Below are 17,108 nucleotides of genomic sequence, written 5' to 3'. Positions count from 1 at the left end.
GGGCCTTTCTTTAAAAAATCACCACAACAAGGACTCTCAGGATCTCTGTCCTTGGGCTTCAGCTGCATGCAGTGTCCCCTGCCGGTGACTGAGGGCTATGAAAATGGCAGCCCCCAAGGAGAAAGGGCGTACGATGGGCTCCGAACTTGTGGCACTTCTGCTTATCTGCAGCTGTCCCTTGGCTGCCCAAGGTCTCCTCAACTGTAACCAACGCTTTCCTTCCGGGACCTAGCCCCTTTAACCCTAGAAAGCTCAGACCCTTATTGTAGCCAGTTGCCATTTTTCCTCTTGAAAATGTGCCCTCTGCTGCTCCGAGAAGCACCACTGACCAGTTGAGGTCTGCCTCCATTTCTTTTCCTTTCTGTATTCTCTTCCATTAGCTTTCAGTGATGACCACACGAGTCCCACTCCAAACTGACTTCTCAAAATGGCACTCCAGGGTTGGGGATGTGGCTCAAGTAGTAGCATGCTCACCTGGCATGCATGAGGCACTAGGTTCAATCCTCAGCACCACATAAAAATAGTGTGTCCACCTAAAAAAACTAAAAAATAAATATTTTTAAAAAATGGCATTCCAACCTGACACTGTGAAACTGCCCTGTCTGGACCTTGGCCGAGAAGAAGTCCTGTGCTTTGGTGGCTCTGCACCCTGCACAAGTTCCTTGGCCGGTCCTGACCATGTCTGACCACCTGCAGTGACCCTGTGCCTTCATATCTGCTCTCTGCTCTGCTGTCAGTCCAGCCTGCCACGCCCTGGGGCTGCCTGGCCCTTTCCCAGCCTTGCTGTGACCACATATGTACCTGTGTCAAGTCTGATTGTGGCTGGAGTGTCACAGATATTAGGAAGCAAGACTGGTATAAAAGGACCTGTGATGGCCCCACTCAGGCCTGCCAGGTGACCCACCAGTGTTCAGTGACCTGCCAGTGAGGAAAGAGGCTCAGCCTGTGAATGTGTTGCTGGCACTGACCACGACATTGTGACATTGCGCACAGCCACAGTGTTTGGCCTGCGTTGAAGGCACAGCACTCAGGATAGTAAAACTAGGGTTAAGAGCCAGCTGTGAAAACTGTAACACAAATAAAACAGTAAACTCAGCGAGACCCTGTCCGTGTCCCAACATGGCAGCAGAAGAGCTCTGCAGCCAGGAGAAGGGAGAAAGGCCTGGTCCACCGCAGTGCGACTTCCACTGCAGAAGAAGCCAAAGTCACAGCAGCATAGACAAAATGAGAGCTTGTTTCACACTCATGTGAGGGGCATGGCATGAAGCTCACCTTCTCCTTCCAACTGGTCCTCCAGTCCCTACTGTCAAATCCCCACTTGGGGTGACCAACTCCTCAGCCTCCAGTCTTCATGCAGAGAGTTCAGTGTCAGGAGCTGCACAAAGTAGGACAGTGGGCCACCCTCCAGCCTCACTCAGGCTGCAGGAGAGGAGGCGGAGTCAGGCTTCCCTTCAAGGGCAAGACCTGGGTGGCTGTGGCTTCCCTCAGGTCCCTTAGTCAAGGCTTGGTCACATGGGCGCCTCTAGTTCTGAGGAAGGCTGGGGGACTGAGTCTTGAACAGGAGGGCTCTGGCATCCTTGCTCATTGAAGGCAGGGAGAAGCACCATGCACAGGCAACCCGCTGTCGGCTAAGGCCCAGGACAAGACAAGGCACTGGGCACAGGGTAGAGGAGAAGTGTGCCGGAGACTAGGCACTGCGTCCTGGGGTGGGCGCTTTTGGGCCTGTGGGTTTGGTTGCTGAGAGGTGATTTCCTCCTGTGATGCTTTGCCATTCATCACTTGGTCCTGGCATTGCGTTGGACAGATGACAGCTAAGCTCCTCCGCCGCTTCTTTCTCTTAGGTAAGGGGCATCCTTCCCAGTCAGGATCCTAGGGGTAGGAGCAGACCCTAGTGGGTGACTGAGCAGGGAAGGGAGGGCCGCAGGGCTGGGAATGGTTTCAGGACTAAGAGACTGGGCCACCACCACCCCTTGCCTGAGGGGGACTGAGGAGGGCTGGGGGGGGGGTGCTGGGAGGAGGGAGCCCCACACAGGCTGCCCGCCCTCCGCCTCCACCCTTCTGATCTCCTCCCCAGCTGCAGGCTCAGCCTCCAGGGGCAGAGAAAGGAGAAGGTCAAGGGGGGCAGGGCCTATACCAAGTAGTCGGGAAACCAGCTTCTGTGAAAACAGTTCAACCGCACAGTTAATCAGTAACTTTCCTGAGTTAAAAGACTCTAAGTCCCAGGGCTGCTTCCTAACCTTTTAAACTAGTCTGGGAAGTATTAGTGTGACTTCATGGAGCCCAGTTCATATGGATTTGCAAGCTGTGTTGGAATTTGCCTTGAATCCTACACAGAACTGTAGGACCCAGGACTCATGCTTACTCACAGGCACACGCGTGGACCTCGGTCTCTGTCTCAGTGGGGTTGTTTACGTATTTGATAAGGACTATGTTTACACCCTGCAACTATGTCCTTGATGTGGCTTATTAACTAGAAATTAATAAGTGATTAACTCCCCTTCCAATAACAACAAAACCAGAGCAAACTGTCTTTCTGGGCATGTGTTTATCTGAGGTTTCCAGCGAGAGGCTTTCCAGTAGCCTGTGAGCCCAGCATGCTGTGGCTTGTGGCCGTTCACCTGCCACATCCACGTTCAGCCACTGCTGTCAGTTCTGAATGAAGTGGGAGCTGTGCACAGCTTGGGAATGGCTGGCCTCAGCCAGACAGCTGGGGGTCCGAGGACCCCACGTGGGTCCATGGGCACTTAGGTGGGCGGACACTAGTGGAAGCTTATGTTGTGGTGTAAACTAATCACTAAAATCATGAAGAGTGTCAGTTATAGCTTACAGTTGTAGACAGTTGTACTAACTTGATCATGTGGACATCAGGCTGATGGATCTCAGTAGTCAAATGATACGAATGAGAGAACTCCAGGCACCAAATGAGTTTCCAGTACTGGGACAGCGGGAATGGGGTCACGGTGGCTGTACGGACACAGAGTGTGGCCGCAGGGACCCCAACTCACTGTTCTAGAGCCCTCCTAGTTCTCCTGTCACTGCTCCTGTGAAAGGGAGCTGCTTGACCCATTTCTGAGAAACAGAAACGAAAGCTGTCTTCTTTAAAAAAACTGCTTTCCTATACTTTGTACCCCACAGAATGTACCCAGATATGGTGGTGGTCGTGTGAGCTATACCCTGGGCTTGAGGACTATACAATAGATTATTGCCCCGCTCAGCTGGCACTCAGGATACGGTCGTCTAACACTTGCTCGGACTCATGACATGGTTAACTAAGTTGTAAACTAACTGCTTTTTTTAGCTTCTGAAACTTGCTTGCTTGCATGATGCTGACTGAGGAAAGCCCCTGAGCTGTGGTTTTCATCCTTAAATTCCAAGATACAGTCAGGAAAGGGCTGTTCTCCCACAGAGCTTCAGTTTCTGTGGTTGGGTGACAGTCCCTGGCCAGGTAAATAAAGCTCTCTTTTGTTTGAATTCGGACTTAGAGTGTTTTCTGAGGCGGCTCCCCATGACACAGGGGGCCATCCTGTGTCTCTCTGGCCTCTGAGGGGAGTTTGCCTAAACACCAGGAAGCATTCTCCTGGCAAAGATACCAATAAAACACGCTGTTGAACACGTAAAAAGATTCTAGCCTGCAGTATAAAGAAGTCAGACAAGCTCCCTAACTGATCAATGCAAGAAGGTCACAGGCAACCATGTTAGGAAAAGAAGAAGAACACTGGGCCTCACTGGTGATCAACAAGATGCAGATTGGTAACACCACATATAAACTTGCTAGCACATCTGTAGCTCTTGACAGTAGAATGAATTGGAGCTGAACACACAACCAGGGACACTCCTCATGGTATGACCACAGAACGGGAAGTTACGCTCCATGTGGGTATAAAATGCCCAAATCTATGCTCCTGTCATCTAGACCTAAAATGAACAAATAAAAAAATTTTGTTTTGGGGCTGGGGATGTGGCTCAAGCGGTAGCGCGCTCGCCTGGCATGCGTGGGGCCCGGGTTCGATCCTCAGCACCACATACAAAAACAAAGATGTTGTGTCTGCCAATAATTGAAAGAAAAATATTTTTAAAAATTTGTTTTAAAAATCTGTAGCTGTTGCCCAGCACTCTCAAGGTGTGGGATACAGTGTGAGTGGCCGCCTGCTGGAGAGTGCTCTGGTGTGTGCACTGAGACCCCTTGGAGCGCTGCCCCCATCCCACAGAATTGTCTCCTGGGTGCCAGGCTTGCCTTATCCTGGGTTTGCAGCCAGGCCGTCGGTGGTCACCAAGACGGGTACTTCTCCTCTCTGGAGTGTGAAGGTGGTTGGAGATGAAAAATAAAAAGGTAAATAAATCAACAATATAATTTCAGATAGTGATAAGTTCCAGAATAAAATAAATGTCTGGGGTGGTGCCAAGAGGGTTACTTTAGAAGGGCTTGTTGAGGATTTTGATTGAGACCTGTGTGAGGGTGGGAGGCCGGTCCTAGGAAGACCTGGGTGAAGGGATTGGATGGCAGGGCTAGTGCCACAGGCACCTCTCAAGACCCCTAGGTTGGGGACCAGGCTTCTACACGCAGACTCTGGGGACACATTCACAGTGCGTCCTCTCCTCCAACGACCAGCCTGGGCCAGGAGCCCTCTCCCTTAGGGCGCAGTGCCTGCTGCGCCCTGGCACAGCCCCTGCATTGGGACAGCCCCTGTGTTGGGACAGCCTGCGCACGGTGGGACTCTTTCCTCCCGCCTCCTGCGCACGGTGGGACTCTCTCCTCCTGAGCTCCAGGAGGGCAAGAACCCTGTCCTGTCTTATGCCTATCATCACCAGTCCGAGCCCCAGGGCCCTGCGTAGTACTGCCCAGCCAACCCTGCAGCCGAGATTTAAAAAAAAACAACGAAACCACAGCCACAGAAAGCCCCTCTCACCCCTGCCTCTGCTACTGCCATCCTCCCCTGGGACCCCCAACTTCTGCTCCAGCCTCCTAACTGGACCCCGCCTCCACCGTGCCCGTGTTCCCCTGCCAGCCTCCATCCTGGCAGGGCTGCTGCCCCCACCCCGCCCCTCCCATGCGTTCAGCCCCACCCTGCAGTTGCGCCTCACTGGCCTCCAGACCCTCCACTTCGCTCCACTGCCACTCGCCAGGGTCCACCAGTCTTCTCCTCGCAACTAAGAAAACACCTGCTCTGGGGAAGTCCGCACAGTTTCATCCTCAGGGTGCTCCAGGAGGCAGATCTGCTGAAAGCGCCTACAACCTTCCAATGGCTGCTCCGGGCCTCCTGCGCCGTCGTTCCTCAACGTGGTTTGAGATCCGTTTCCTCCGCAGCTTCCCTGTGACGAAGGGCCTGGGGAGCGCTAGCAAGGAAAGGTGTCAGAGGGCAAGAAGGCAGCTGGACACAGAATCCAGCGCACCAAGACCAGTCATTAGAAATCACCTAAGTGACAGACGGGGGGGGTGGGGGGGTGGGGGGGCTCCCGAGGGGGGGGCTCCCGAATACAAAATCGAGCAGCTTCATACCCACGAGCAGGTGGACCCACAAGAGAACAGATGCAGAGTGCATACAAGGGAGGGACGGTGGCCCAATGGTCTCGTTACTTCGTATGCATGTATTAATATGTAACAACAAATCCACCTTATGTACAACTGTAATGTACCAAGCAGACCATTTCAAAAAAGGAAAGAATGGATTAGAAAACATTTGAAGAGATAATGACTGAGAAATTTTCTGAAATTGAGACAGTAGCCCAGAAAGAGCTCAGAAAATCAACAGTAGGTTAAATATAGAGAAAACCACATCTAGGCATATCAGAATCACATCACTAAAAACCACCCCCCACCACAAAAGGACATATTACATGCCGGGGGATGATAATAGAATGGCATCTGACTTCACATCAAGATAGAGGCCCAAATATAAGGTACTGGAATCTTCATAGGTGAAGGAGAAAAGGAACCCTGTCAATCTACCTCGTGCAAAAATGTCCTTCAGAAGTGAAGGTGAGCTGGGTGCAGTGGTACATGCTTGTAAGCCCAGCTACTTCAAGGCTACAACAGGAGGATTGTGAATTTGAGGACAGCCTCAGCAATTTAGCAAGACTCTGGGTGTAGCTCAGTAGTAGAGAACCCTTGGGTTCAATTCCCAGCACTGGGTGGGGCCGGGGGTGGGGGAGTGAAGATGAAAATAAGACATTTTTGTTTTGAGGTTAGTCCTTGCTAAATTGCTGAGGTTGGTCTTGAACTTGCAGTCCTCCTGCCTCAGCCTCCTGAGGAGGAGACTGGTGGACCCTGGACAGGGATTACAGACAAAATAAGACTTTTTACAAAGCCAAAAGAATTTATCTCCTGCAGAACTCAATTAGAAGATCTGCTAAAAGAAGTTCATTAGTATAAAAGAGGCAAACTTCACCTGAAAGCTACAAAAATTACTGATATCTCTATCTAAATATATAGATAGATATAGATAGATAATAAAAGGATTCAAACTTTTTCTAAAACAAATATAAAAATATTTGATAACAAATATAAGATCTCATGTTCCAATTGGCCTGCCCATTAGTTCCTTCCAAACTAAGGGTTTTTTGGTTTTGTTTTTTTGGTACTGGGGGCTGAACTCAGGGGCACTCAACCACTGAGCCACATCCCCAGCCCGCTATTGTGAGAGAACTCAGTGTGAGAAAAACATCAGTCACACTTTAAGATCTTACTTTGGAGCCTGTGGCTCAGTGGTTGAGTGCCCCTGAGTTCAATCCCTTATAAACTGTCCCCACCCCCGAAAAGAGCCTTCCTATCTGCACAGCTCTTCCTATTTGAGTGTTGTTTTCCCTTGCTCAGCTAAGTCCAAATACAAGTCAGCATTGGAGTTCATTTCCAGTACAGTGACATGTAGTGTTACTTATGAAAAGCATTGTTCATACAATTGTGCATTCACCTCAAAGTCAAGTTGATGGCTTTGATGTACACTCTAAAGCACAGTGAATAACAAGGATTCATAATGTCCTCAGTTACGACTAACATTGCTGCTAAACGTTACTTTGTCCTTTCCCTCTTACGTTCTCTGCATTGCACTAACCAACCCCCAATATTATTGAGCTGCTCTTATTCAAAAAGGAAAAAAAAAAAAACCCACAGCATTTTGTGTTTATTGTGTATATTTTTGTTGTTGATCAAATTGAGACCACAAGTCTAGCTCAGTTTTCAGGGCGAACAGAAGGCTAGGAGTCAAGCAGTCTTCCCAGCTACGGAGTTTAGACAGCCCCTGGAGGAGATAGGCTGGAAGGCAGTGCAGCCTGCAAGACTCTGCAGTCAGCAGAGACCCTCAGCAGGCAGATGGGAGAGACCAGGTCATGAAAATCAAACTCACTGAGGCAGGACAACAGTGTGCCCTGTCCTAGAAAAAGCAGGGGGGCCTCTCCGAGGATGAGGGGCAGCTGCCAGTGGTGAGAGGCACACCCATGCTGGAGCAGTCATGTTGCCTTTTCTGCTAGCATGTTGCCTTTGCTGCTAGCATGGTAAAAATAACCTGGCGGGAGAAGACCTGGTGCAGAAGAGGTTTGGCCAGGAAGTGCCGGGTGCAGCTAGGACCCCCTCTGTATAGTGTGGCATTGGGAGACCTAGGCCCTGCCTACCCCTTGATGCCAGGAAGGCTGTGACCTGTGATTTCTGTACCCCACGTGCTGCCTTCCTTGTTCTGGGGCACAAGAATGAAATCAGATTCTTCTGCTAGAGGGCACCAGAGCCCAGGGAGTCGCAACAGAATCACAGTGGATCCTGCACCCAGGGGAAGGTGGTCGAATTCAGTCACTTAGTTTTACCTTGGGCAGAAATGCAAAGTGAGCAAATGGGTGCATTATTCCCTTTATTTGTCCTTCTGCCATATAAATTATGGGATAAATTATTCATTTATTTGGAAATCCAAGAGGCTGAAGGAAATTACATCTATAAAAATCTGGTTTTGTAGGAAGAGATGCAGAAAGAGTAAAAATAATGGAAAAAAGGCAGAGTAGGTCAGGAAAACAAACCAAATACCGAGATAGTGGATGTATACCCAAACATATTCATAATAGCCAAGAACCAAATGGTCAGCTCTGTATCGATGGAGCTTGTTCAGACTACGGCATAGTCAGACAATGGGAACTACTATACAGTAATGAAAGACAACAATGCTCACAGATGTGGTCACATGGATGACTCTCAAAGCATGTGAGTAAAGGAAGCGGGACCAAAAAGAGCTCACACCCTGGGATTTCATCTAAGTCAAATTCAGGGGCTGGCGTAGCTCAGTGGTAGAGTTATGCCGAGTGTGCATGAGGCCCTGGTGTGATTCCCATGTTGCAAAAGCAAGCAAACAAAACAAAACAATAAATTCCAGAACAGGCAAAGCTGATTAATGGTGATATGTTACAGTCTGTAAACAAGTCAGGATGGCACCTGGCATTTTGCCAGAGAAATGTTAGAGTCTGTAAACAAGTCTGGATGGCGCCTGGCATATTGCCAGAGGGAGTGGTTTGTGAAGTAAGGCCAGCGAGCCATTAAGTGTGGAGATTTCTTATTGGTTGACTCCTGTATCTAGTTTATGCTAATTAAGATAAGCTGTGTGGAATGTATAAATACCTCTGTTGTCCTACAATAAAGGGCTCCTACTCCTGCTGTATCAATCTATGCAAGTTCTTCGTCACCCCCCCACCCCCCCCCACCCCACCCCCCGGGCTATTTTGCCCAGCCAGCCCGGCTGTGGCAGTGATAGAAATCAAAACAAAGCTTACTCCAGCAGGTCTTGATTAGAATAAAGCAGAATATTCAGGAGGATGGAAATGTTCTGAATCTGGATTTGGCAAGTTTTTTTCTGAAAGGGGCCAAAGACCAAATATTTTAGATTTCAAGGATCATATAGTCTCTGAACTACTTACAATTACCTCTGTGGCATGAAATCAGTTGTAGATCAAACATAAATGGCTGTGTTCTAATAAAATTTTATTTGTAAGACACTGAAATTAGAATTTTATATCATTAGCACAGGTCACCAAAATTATTATTCTTGCTTTAAAAAACATTTAAAAAATGCAAAACTATGCTTCCCAGACTGTGGGAAACTAGGCAGAGGGTCATATTTGGCCTTGCTGGTTTGGCAACTCCCTTCTATATCTTAATTGGCATGTGGGTTATTTGAATATATGTATTCATAAAGCTGATAAAACTGTCTACTTAAAATCTATACTATCTGTGGATGTAAATGATTTCTCAAAGGCTTTTGTAACAGCTGGGGGCAGGGAGCTCAGTGCTGGCTTTACTTCCAGGGGAAGGAACACTGCCATGTCACCAGAAACAGCCTAAAGCCCTTTCATTTTCTCAGGGGACACCCTTCAGTTTCGTCCTAAGAAAAGCAGACTTAGGGCTGGGGTTGTGGCTCAGTGGTAGAGCACTCGCCTCCCATGTGCAAGACCCTGGGTTTGATCCTCAGCACCACATAAAAATAAATAAGTGAAATAAAGGTGTTGTGTCCAACTACAACTAAAAAATAAAATATTAAAAAAAAAAAAAGAAAAGCAAACTTAGGCAAAAACATTGTCTATTTGTTTTGCAGTTGAAGAATCCAGGTCCAACAGATTCAATGTTTCCCGCTGCCCCTTTCCTACATGTGAGTGGAGGCTCCTGTTGTCCCTTAGAGAGAGAGTCCTCTGGCTGGTGAACAGGGGGACCTTGTTGGCGATGAGTGGCTGGACTTGGATGGTGACTTTTACTAACCAATAGAAGGGATTTCTGACCATAACTACAGCCCAAGATACAGTTTCCGATAGTATCAATGTCCCCATCTTGACAGTGTCGCCTCCTCTGACCTTGATGAGTATCCTCCAGGTTGAAATTCTTTCTGGTTTGTTTGCAGGATATTTTTCTCCTGGTTCTTGTCTTGCTTCTAAGATATTCCTGATTCCTTTCAAGGCCTATTGCTGGTCCCCGCCTGAATGCCCTCCTTAGCCTCCTTGGTGACATTCCACACCAGGACACCCTTCCAAATGGAAATGCTCCCTGTTCGCCTGATGCTGTCCTTCCCCTGCATCAACAGCCTCTTCACCCTGTTGATGCATGGACACACCACACTGGCCGCCCCTTTGTGGCTGCCTTCACCACCCAGTGGCTCCAATATTCCATGCCGGCCAGCCTCTCCACGTGGAAATCTAACTTGTTCTGCCTGCCCAGTGGCCTGAGGATTGAAAGATTCAGGGAGAGGGGGGGAAAGAGAAAGAGGTGGGAGATTTTAAAGTATTTAGTTCTTTGCTGTACATGGAATTTATTTTTGTGAAAGCTGATAGAGGAATCTGGCTTTATTTCTTCCTAATGAATAACTGTTGAACCCCGATGCAAAGAGAAGACCACTGACTCCAATTTTAAATCAAATTAAAGCAAGCTTGTATTTGTGTACACAAAGAGAGCTGATCAGCGGCTCCCCTAATGTGGGCTAGAGACCAGCCTCCTAGCTTTTCAGGAACAAGGTTTTATACACAAAAACTTGCAAAGTGGGGTGTCTTAAATACTTACAGATAACAGGATTTTGACAAACCTAATACATTTGCAGATGGCACGTTAATGATCTACATGGCTTAACATTTCAAGGGAGGGAGTAAATTCAGATAAGAATTTGAGGTGCCACTGAGGTTTCAGAGCAGGTTGTTATCTGGTCAGGGGGAGTCAAGATTTATGAGGCACCACTAAGGTTTTAGAGAGGGTTGTTATCTGGTCAGGGAAAGCTAGGCATGAATGAGTTCAAGGCACGGGCAGGAATTCCAAACAAGTTTAGAAATCGCAGTAATTTATAGTAAAACAGAAATTAACTTATCATGACTTTTTGATGAGAAGGCTCCCAATCTTGTGATGAAATTAGGCTGGGTTCATTGTAATCAAAACGCCCCAAAGCATGTACTAAATAGTTTATTATTAGCACTCACTTGAAATGCTATGTTAATCATAGCATTAAATTTTAAGTTTTCACACATATATGGGTGTGTTTTTGTATACTCTTAACTCTATGTCTTCATCTTTTTTACTCCTTCCTTGTTAAATTTGGAGTGACATCTTTATCAAGTCATATAAGAAGATAACATTTTTAAGTCTTTTATATGTTAGTAAGGTCTGACAATTTTGTTCACTTCATGTGATGTTTATTTTTAGGTATTCTGTAGCTTGAATCATTAATCTTTTCTTTTTTTCTAACATATGCTAATTATTAAAGAATAAAAATTCTTTTGACTTGTTTGTTGATCTTTTATTGTACATCTTCTTGATTTTTGTATTAAAATTCTAACAATTATTTACAAATCATGTGGCTTTTTCTTCCATCCTAATGTTTATTTTATATTATTTTGTTGTCTTATTAGTGATTAACCTCTTTTGCAACTTGACTGGAAGTGATAACACACAGAGCATCCTTATGGTGCTCCTGACTTTAGTGGGAATCCTTCTAAAATTTAAAAATCAAGTATGTTGTTTCAGTCTACTCCCAGCAGATTCTTTACTAAGCTATGGAAGTTTCTTCTATTCATTTTTATAAAAAATGGAAGTAAATCTTTATCAAATGGGTTTTGTGCATTTACTGAGATAATTATATGTATTTTCTCTCTTAACTTGCTTATGTAGTAGAGGCCACTAATAAAAGTTAAAAATTAAATTTCAAAAAGTAAATGAACACATTAACCTTAAACAAATGAGAATAACAGGATGGGGAGAGATTGGTGAGCTGTAAGTCAAAGGACACAAAAACTTCACGTGGATGGAGCAAGTCCAAGAGATTTACTGTAAATTATGGTGACTGCAATTAATAACAATAAATTATGTTTGAAAATTGCTAAGAGTATAAATAAATAAATAAAATAAAAGTATTGTGTCCAACTACCAAAAAAATTAAAAAAAATAAAAGGAGCTGAGGTTGTGGCTCAGCGGTAGAGCACTCACCTAGCATGTGCAAAGTGCTGGGTTCGATCCTCAGCACCACATAAAAATAAATAAGCAAAATAAAGGTATTGTGTCCAACTACAACTAAAAATTTTTTTTAAATTGCTAAAAGTAGATTTTAAGTTTCCTCACCAGAAAAAACAGTGTATGGAGCCAAGCTCTAGCATTCCAATAAGTATCACATTCCTTGTATTCATTTTATTTACTCATTTCCCAACTGAAGTACATTTAGATTATTTCCATTTTTTTCACAACCACAAACAATGCTGAGATGAGCAAGTCTGTAGATGTCTTCTAGATCATGTGTATGTGTGTGTTTGTGCATGTTTATATGATAAATATCTTATACTCCTAGGTTTCTATGAAGTTAAAAAACTGTTTTAAGATCATGATTGAGTATTCAATATAAGTGTGTGCTTTTTACATTTCTAGTTTTCTAGGTATTTTGAAGTGCTTTTCAGGTCATTTATAGGTGTTCAATGTGAGTACATGCCCTTTTTAGCATCTACTAAATGAGCATACCATTTTTCCTTTTTTCTTTTAGCCACTGCAGTGAATTATAGCTAATTTTTAAAAATCTTCAAGTAATTTTGTATTCATCTGATACTCCCAAACAATCATTGTGACTATGTAAAAGTATGCTAGGGATTGTTTATTCATATTTTATATAAGAAATTTTCATCCATGATCTCAAGTGTAGTTGAGCCATAGTTTTTCTTTCTTGTCTTCTACTTCAGATTTGGTAATGGTTTCTTGCAAGTTCTATTGAAAGCATTGAATAGCTTTCCATCTTTTATAAGCTCTGGAACCATGAATAAAATGTAGGAAATATGTTCCTTGAGGTTTGGTAGAACTCATTCCTTAGCAATTGTTTTTCAAATAGAGTTAATAATATAATCTAGGCCTTCTATACCATCACTTCTTTTTAATGTATCTAAGATGCCTATAAGGGCTGAGGTTATAGCTAAGTCTTAGAGCACTTCCTAGCATGTGTGAGGCACTGGGTTCTATCCTCAGCACCACATAAAAATAAATTAGTAAAATAAAGGCATTGCATCCAAGATGTCATTACAAATGGTTAAAATCTTCTCCTGGTACAAAATTTTTTCATGCTGTTAGTTCAGGCTAGTCCATATTTTCAGTCATTATAATTTCTGGAGTGCATGTTATCTTCATGGACCCCATCCTTTATTAAGACAACATCCTTTATCTTTTGATGCCTTTGCTGTATAATAGCATTACAGACAATGGTAGGTCATTTATGACCTTATCACTTGTGATATTGTAGTCATCTTAGCTTTTGTGTATACACTCTATGATGTTAGCATAATGATGAAATCAATTATGTATTTCTCAGAACTATCCCCTCATTAAGTGATTTGTGACTATATATAAATAGTATTACATTGCTTTTGTCTGATCACGTCTTGGGTTAAAAAACATTAGCCTAGCTGAGGTTGTGCTTCAGTGGTAGAGCACCTGTCTAGCACATGGAAGCACTGAATTTGATTCCCAGCACCACATAAAAATAAATCAATCAAATAAAGGTATTGTGTCCATTTACAACTAAATATATGTGTGAGTGTGTGTGTATATATACACACACACTCACACATATATCACACATAAAAATGTTAGCCTAATATATATATTTTTTTCAGTATCTTTATTTTACATTTTTGTGGTGCGGAGGATCGAACCCAGTGCCTCCTGCATGCTAGGTGAGCGCTCTACCATTGAGCCACAATCCCCGCCCCTTAGCCTAATATTTTCAAACTTCTTATGTTTTAAGGATTTTCTTGTCAATTTATAGCTGGATTTTGTTCTTAATGAAAAATATCTTTTTAAATTTATGAGTAAAATTAACCCATTTATACTTATTGTACACACAGTTTAGATTTAAGGTTCTAATTTTATTTTATGTTAGCATATTCTGGTTTCTTTTGCTTTTCTTGTTTCCATTTCTGCCTTGTTGATTGGACAGGTTTTCTTTGCTATATCCTCCCCCTTAATGGTCTGCAAATTTTAAATCTCATTTAATTCTTCAGTTTTATCATTAACCTCAAAAACTTAAAAGTCACATATTTAGAACACATATATCCAAAACGAACTCGTGGAGTTAATTTGCATCTTACAGTTCCTTAAAACAGTTCTGATTTTTTTCCTCCTGATTTCCCATTTTCACACTTGTAAAATTGGGAGCATGGATTCTTCAGTCATTATTTTAAGAATTAAGTGTGACTCCTCATCAAGCACCAGCCTTTATAAAGAAGTCTTCTGTTCTTCCATTCCATTTCTTCTTCATTTCGCCCAAACATCGGTGGTCCTTTCAACACAGGCATCTTTCATCTCCTTTGTCCTTCAAACCACCTTCTCTCCTGCATTTCTTCTTGCATCATCATGGCCTTCATCTACTCTTTCAACTTCCTGGTCTCTCAACAACTTCCCAGCCCCGCCTTTACGTTAGAAAACCTCATTCCACGTTGCACTGGGCGGCCTCTCACGCTCCACAGACAAGGAACGTCCTACCCCGATGGCTCCATGCCTTTCTTCATCTCTCCTTCAAAATGGCGGACTTAGACGTTCACGATCCACACCACGTGCGCCTGCGCCTCCCGCGGCCATTTCACCCAGCAGCCCCAGCGCCAGCGCCCGCTGCGAGGCGCCTGCGCACAAAGCGGCTCGGCAGCTCCGCCCCCGGCTGAGTACGCCTGAAACCGCACGTCCCTACCCCCGCCCCCCCGCCGGCCGTCCGCCCTCGCCCTTTCCTGTGAGATTCTTCCGCCAAGTGGAGGCCCATCTTTGGTCGACAACCTACGCACTTGTAGAACAATCCAATAGGCACTTGGAGACCCGGGTCTCCCCATTCAGTCTCATCTGTGCGCCAGGGCAGTTTCTTCTGGGGCCCCCGAAGTTGATAACGGATCTCGCGGGACTCTTTTGCGTAACGTGAGGTAACAAACGGAAAGAATGGGGCGCGGCGGAGGGATTTCGCTGGCGCGCGTCCGTCCCGAGTGGGGGTCGCCCGGGCTCCGGGAGGGGGAGGGGACGGGGAGGAGCCGCCGAGGGATTGTTGTTTTCCTCTGCCCCGCCTCCGCCGCGCCGGCCAGTGGCGACAGGCCGCTTCCCCGCGAGCCCCGCCCGCCGCCCGCGGTCCAGCCAATGAGCGGCGGCAGCGGCTCTGGGGGGCGGGCCCGGGGGCCGTGCGTGTCTAGTGAGAGCTCTTGAACCAAGTAGGAGCTGGAGTCGGCTGGGCGGCTGGGGACGGCCGCCGCCGCCGGTGACTCAGGGAGGCGGGAGGCGGGTGAGCGCGCCGCGGCCTCGGCTGCGGGAGAGGCGGGGGTTCGGGGGCGAGCCCGCGGGCCGCGCGTCCCGCAGGCCGGGCGTGGGGCGGGGGCGGGCCGGGCGGGTGGCCGCGGGACGGGCCTCTGCGCCGGGCCCTCTCCTTGCCGGGGCTGGGGGCGGGCGCGCAGAGTCCCCCGGCTGCCCCCGCGGCGAGGGGGCCGGGGCTCGGGAAAGCGAAACTTGGCGGGCGGGCCCGCGCCCCACACGCTCGCTTCCGTGTCTGCAGGAGGGTGCTGCCGCCGGCGGAGACATGGTGCTCACGCTCGGGGAGAGCTGGCCGGTGCTGGTGGGGAAGCGGTTCCTCAGCCTGTGCGCGGCCGACGGCGTCGACGACGACTGGGACGTGCAGCGCGTGGCCGAGTGGCCCTGGCTGGCGGGCACGGTCCGCGCCGTGTCCCACCCCGACGTTTCCAGGAAGGACCTGAAGGTGAGCCGCCCCCGCGTTGCCGTGGGAACGCGCAGCCCCCCTGCGGGGCGGCCCGAAAGTTGGCGTCGGACCTGCGGGTGCTGCGGAGGCGACCTCGTGAGTCTGCGGTGCCCGGTCGCTCGGAGTCGCCGGCCGCGGTCTGCGGGGGCTGCGCGCTGCACGGCCGGCGTCGGCCTCGTAGGGCGACGACTCCTCGGCGGGGAGGAGTGGTGCTAGTGTCAGGTTGGGCGAACGGTGACGTCTAGAAGCGGTAGGAATGGGGCTGGTGCCTGGAGGTGCTTTCAGACTTGGGGTGGGGGATGTTCCTCTGGATTTGTTAACTTTTTTTGTTTTTAACTTAAGCACTGGTTAAAAATGAAGTGTGAGTGTAGAGGGAGGAGTTTAGTTCTGCTCGGCGTGTTAGGGTGGGTGTTTGTCCGTATATGGTGGGTCAGCAGGAATGGGTTCCTGGTTATCCGTGAGGAGTCTGTGGGTGGGTGTGGGATATGACCATATATGGAGCGCTGGGGGTGGAGCTGGCCCATATATGGTGCAGTGGAGGAATGGCTTCGAAATCTATATTGCACTTGGGTGTTTGGGGGCAGGGAGAGAAATGGGAGCAAGTGCAGTCAGTGATTTCTTAAACCAAAATGACACTGAGAATCTTTTTCAGTTAGATCTTTGGAAAGAGGGATGAATTCTAATTGTACTCTAATAGAAGTATTGCTGTGAAAAGATTGTCTGGGAACAACCAGTGAGGAAGCCATTGTACCAACAAAGACTCCTTTGTGCAAAAATAGCTGAAAAAAGATCCCTAACAAAGACTGCAAAGTGGTGATAAGTTGGAGGAAGCTTGTCAGAACGGAAGAGATTTCCACTGAGTGATGTGTGTGTTTCAGGATCTTCACTTGGTCACCACTGCATTTTCTTGAAACTGCTCAGGAAATAAAGGAAGCAAGTTTTAACATTAGCAATTGAATATATGTTGATTTCTGAAACACTTCAGTTTTGTACAGTTTATACAGTTGATAGTCTGTCCATTCCCAAACCAGTATGAGTCCACAGAGAGTGGAGGTAGGAGGATATTTGTACTTATGTGTTTTTAAAACTTCTACCAGGTGCCTGGTCTTCATGTTGAGGCAGAGAAGTGAGCATTGAGCACTTAAGCACATGCCAAGCATCATGCTGACCTCTTACCAGCAATGATGCCCCCACTTTACCAGGTCTTACAAAGATTGTCTTACTCAGGGTCACATGACTGGCAACTTGCATAGCCAACTGGCATAATCTGTGTTCTGACCCAGGAAGTTCTACTCCAGGGCTGCCCTCTTCACCATCAGGCTGTGGAATTAAGAGCTGTGCCACAAAAATGCTCCAACCACACACTATGGGATTTGGTTTCTCTCCTCTGTTCCACTCATTCTTGTACCAAAG

The 17,108-nt window shown here is 46.8% G+C and overlaps 1 protein-coding gene across 3 annotated transcripts in view; it reads left to right on the top strand.

Annotated features, from left to right (window-relative positions):
• Positions 1 to 14,721: 14,721 nt before the first annotated feature.
• Positions 14,722 to 17,108, top strand: part of Kdm3a (lysine demethylase 3A) — a 44,924-nt gene continuing 42,537 nt past the window's right edge. For 2 of the 3 annotated variants that reach the window (XM_027948853.2, XM_027948852.2), the window contains exons 1-2: positions 15,153 to 15,227; positions 15,495 to 15,695. In XM_027948853.2, coding sequence (XP_027804654.2) covers positions 15,519 to 15,695 — 177 coding nt within the window. In that variant the 5' untranslated portion in view covers positions 15,153 to 15,227; positions 15,495 to 15,518. Of the gene's footprint in view, positions 14,878 to 15,152; positions 15,228 to 15,494; positions 15,696 to 17,108 lie in introns of those variants that run through there. The other variant, XM_071601793.1, reaches the window with a different exon arrangement.

This window comes from Marmota flaviventris, chromosome 14 (genome assembly GCF_047511675.1).
Source record: "Marmota flaviventris isolate mMarFla1 chromosome 14, mMarFla1.hap1, whole genome shotgun sequence".
In the NCBI taxonomy this organism is placed as follows: domain Eukaryota; kingdom Metazoa; phylum Chordata; class Mammalia; order Rodentia; family Sciuridae; genus Marmota; species Marmota flaviventris.
This window is presented reverse-complemented; position numbering and strand designations above follow the sequence as displayed.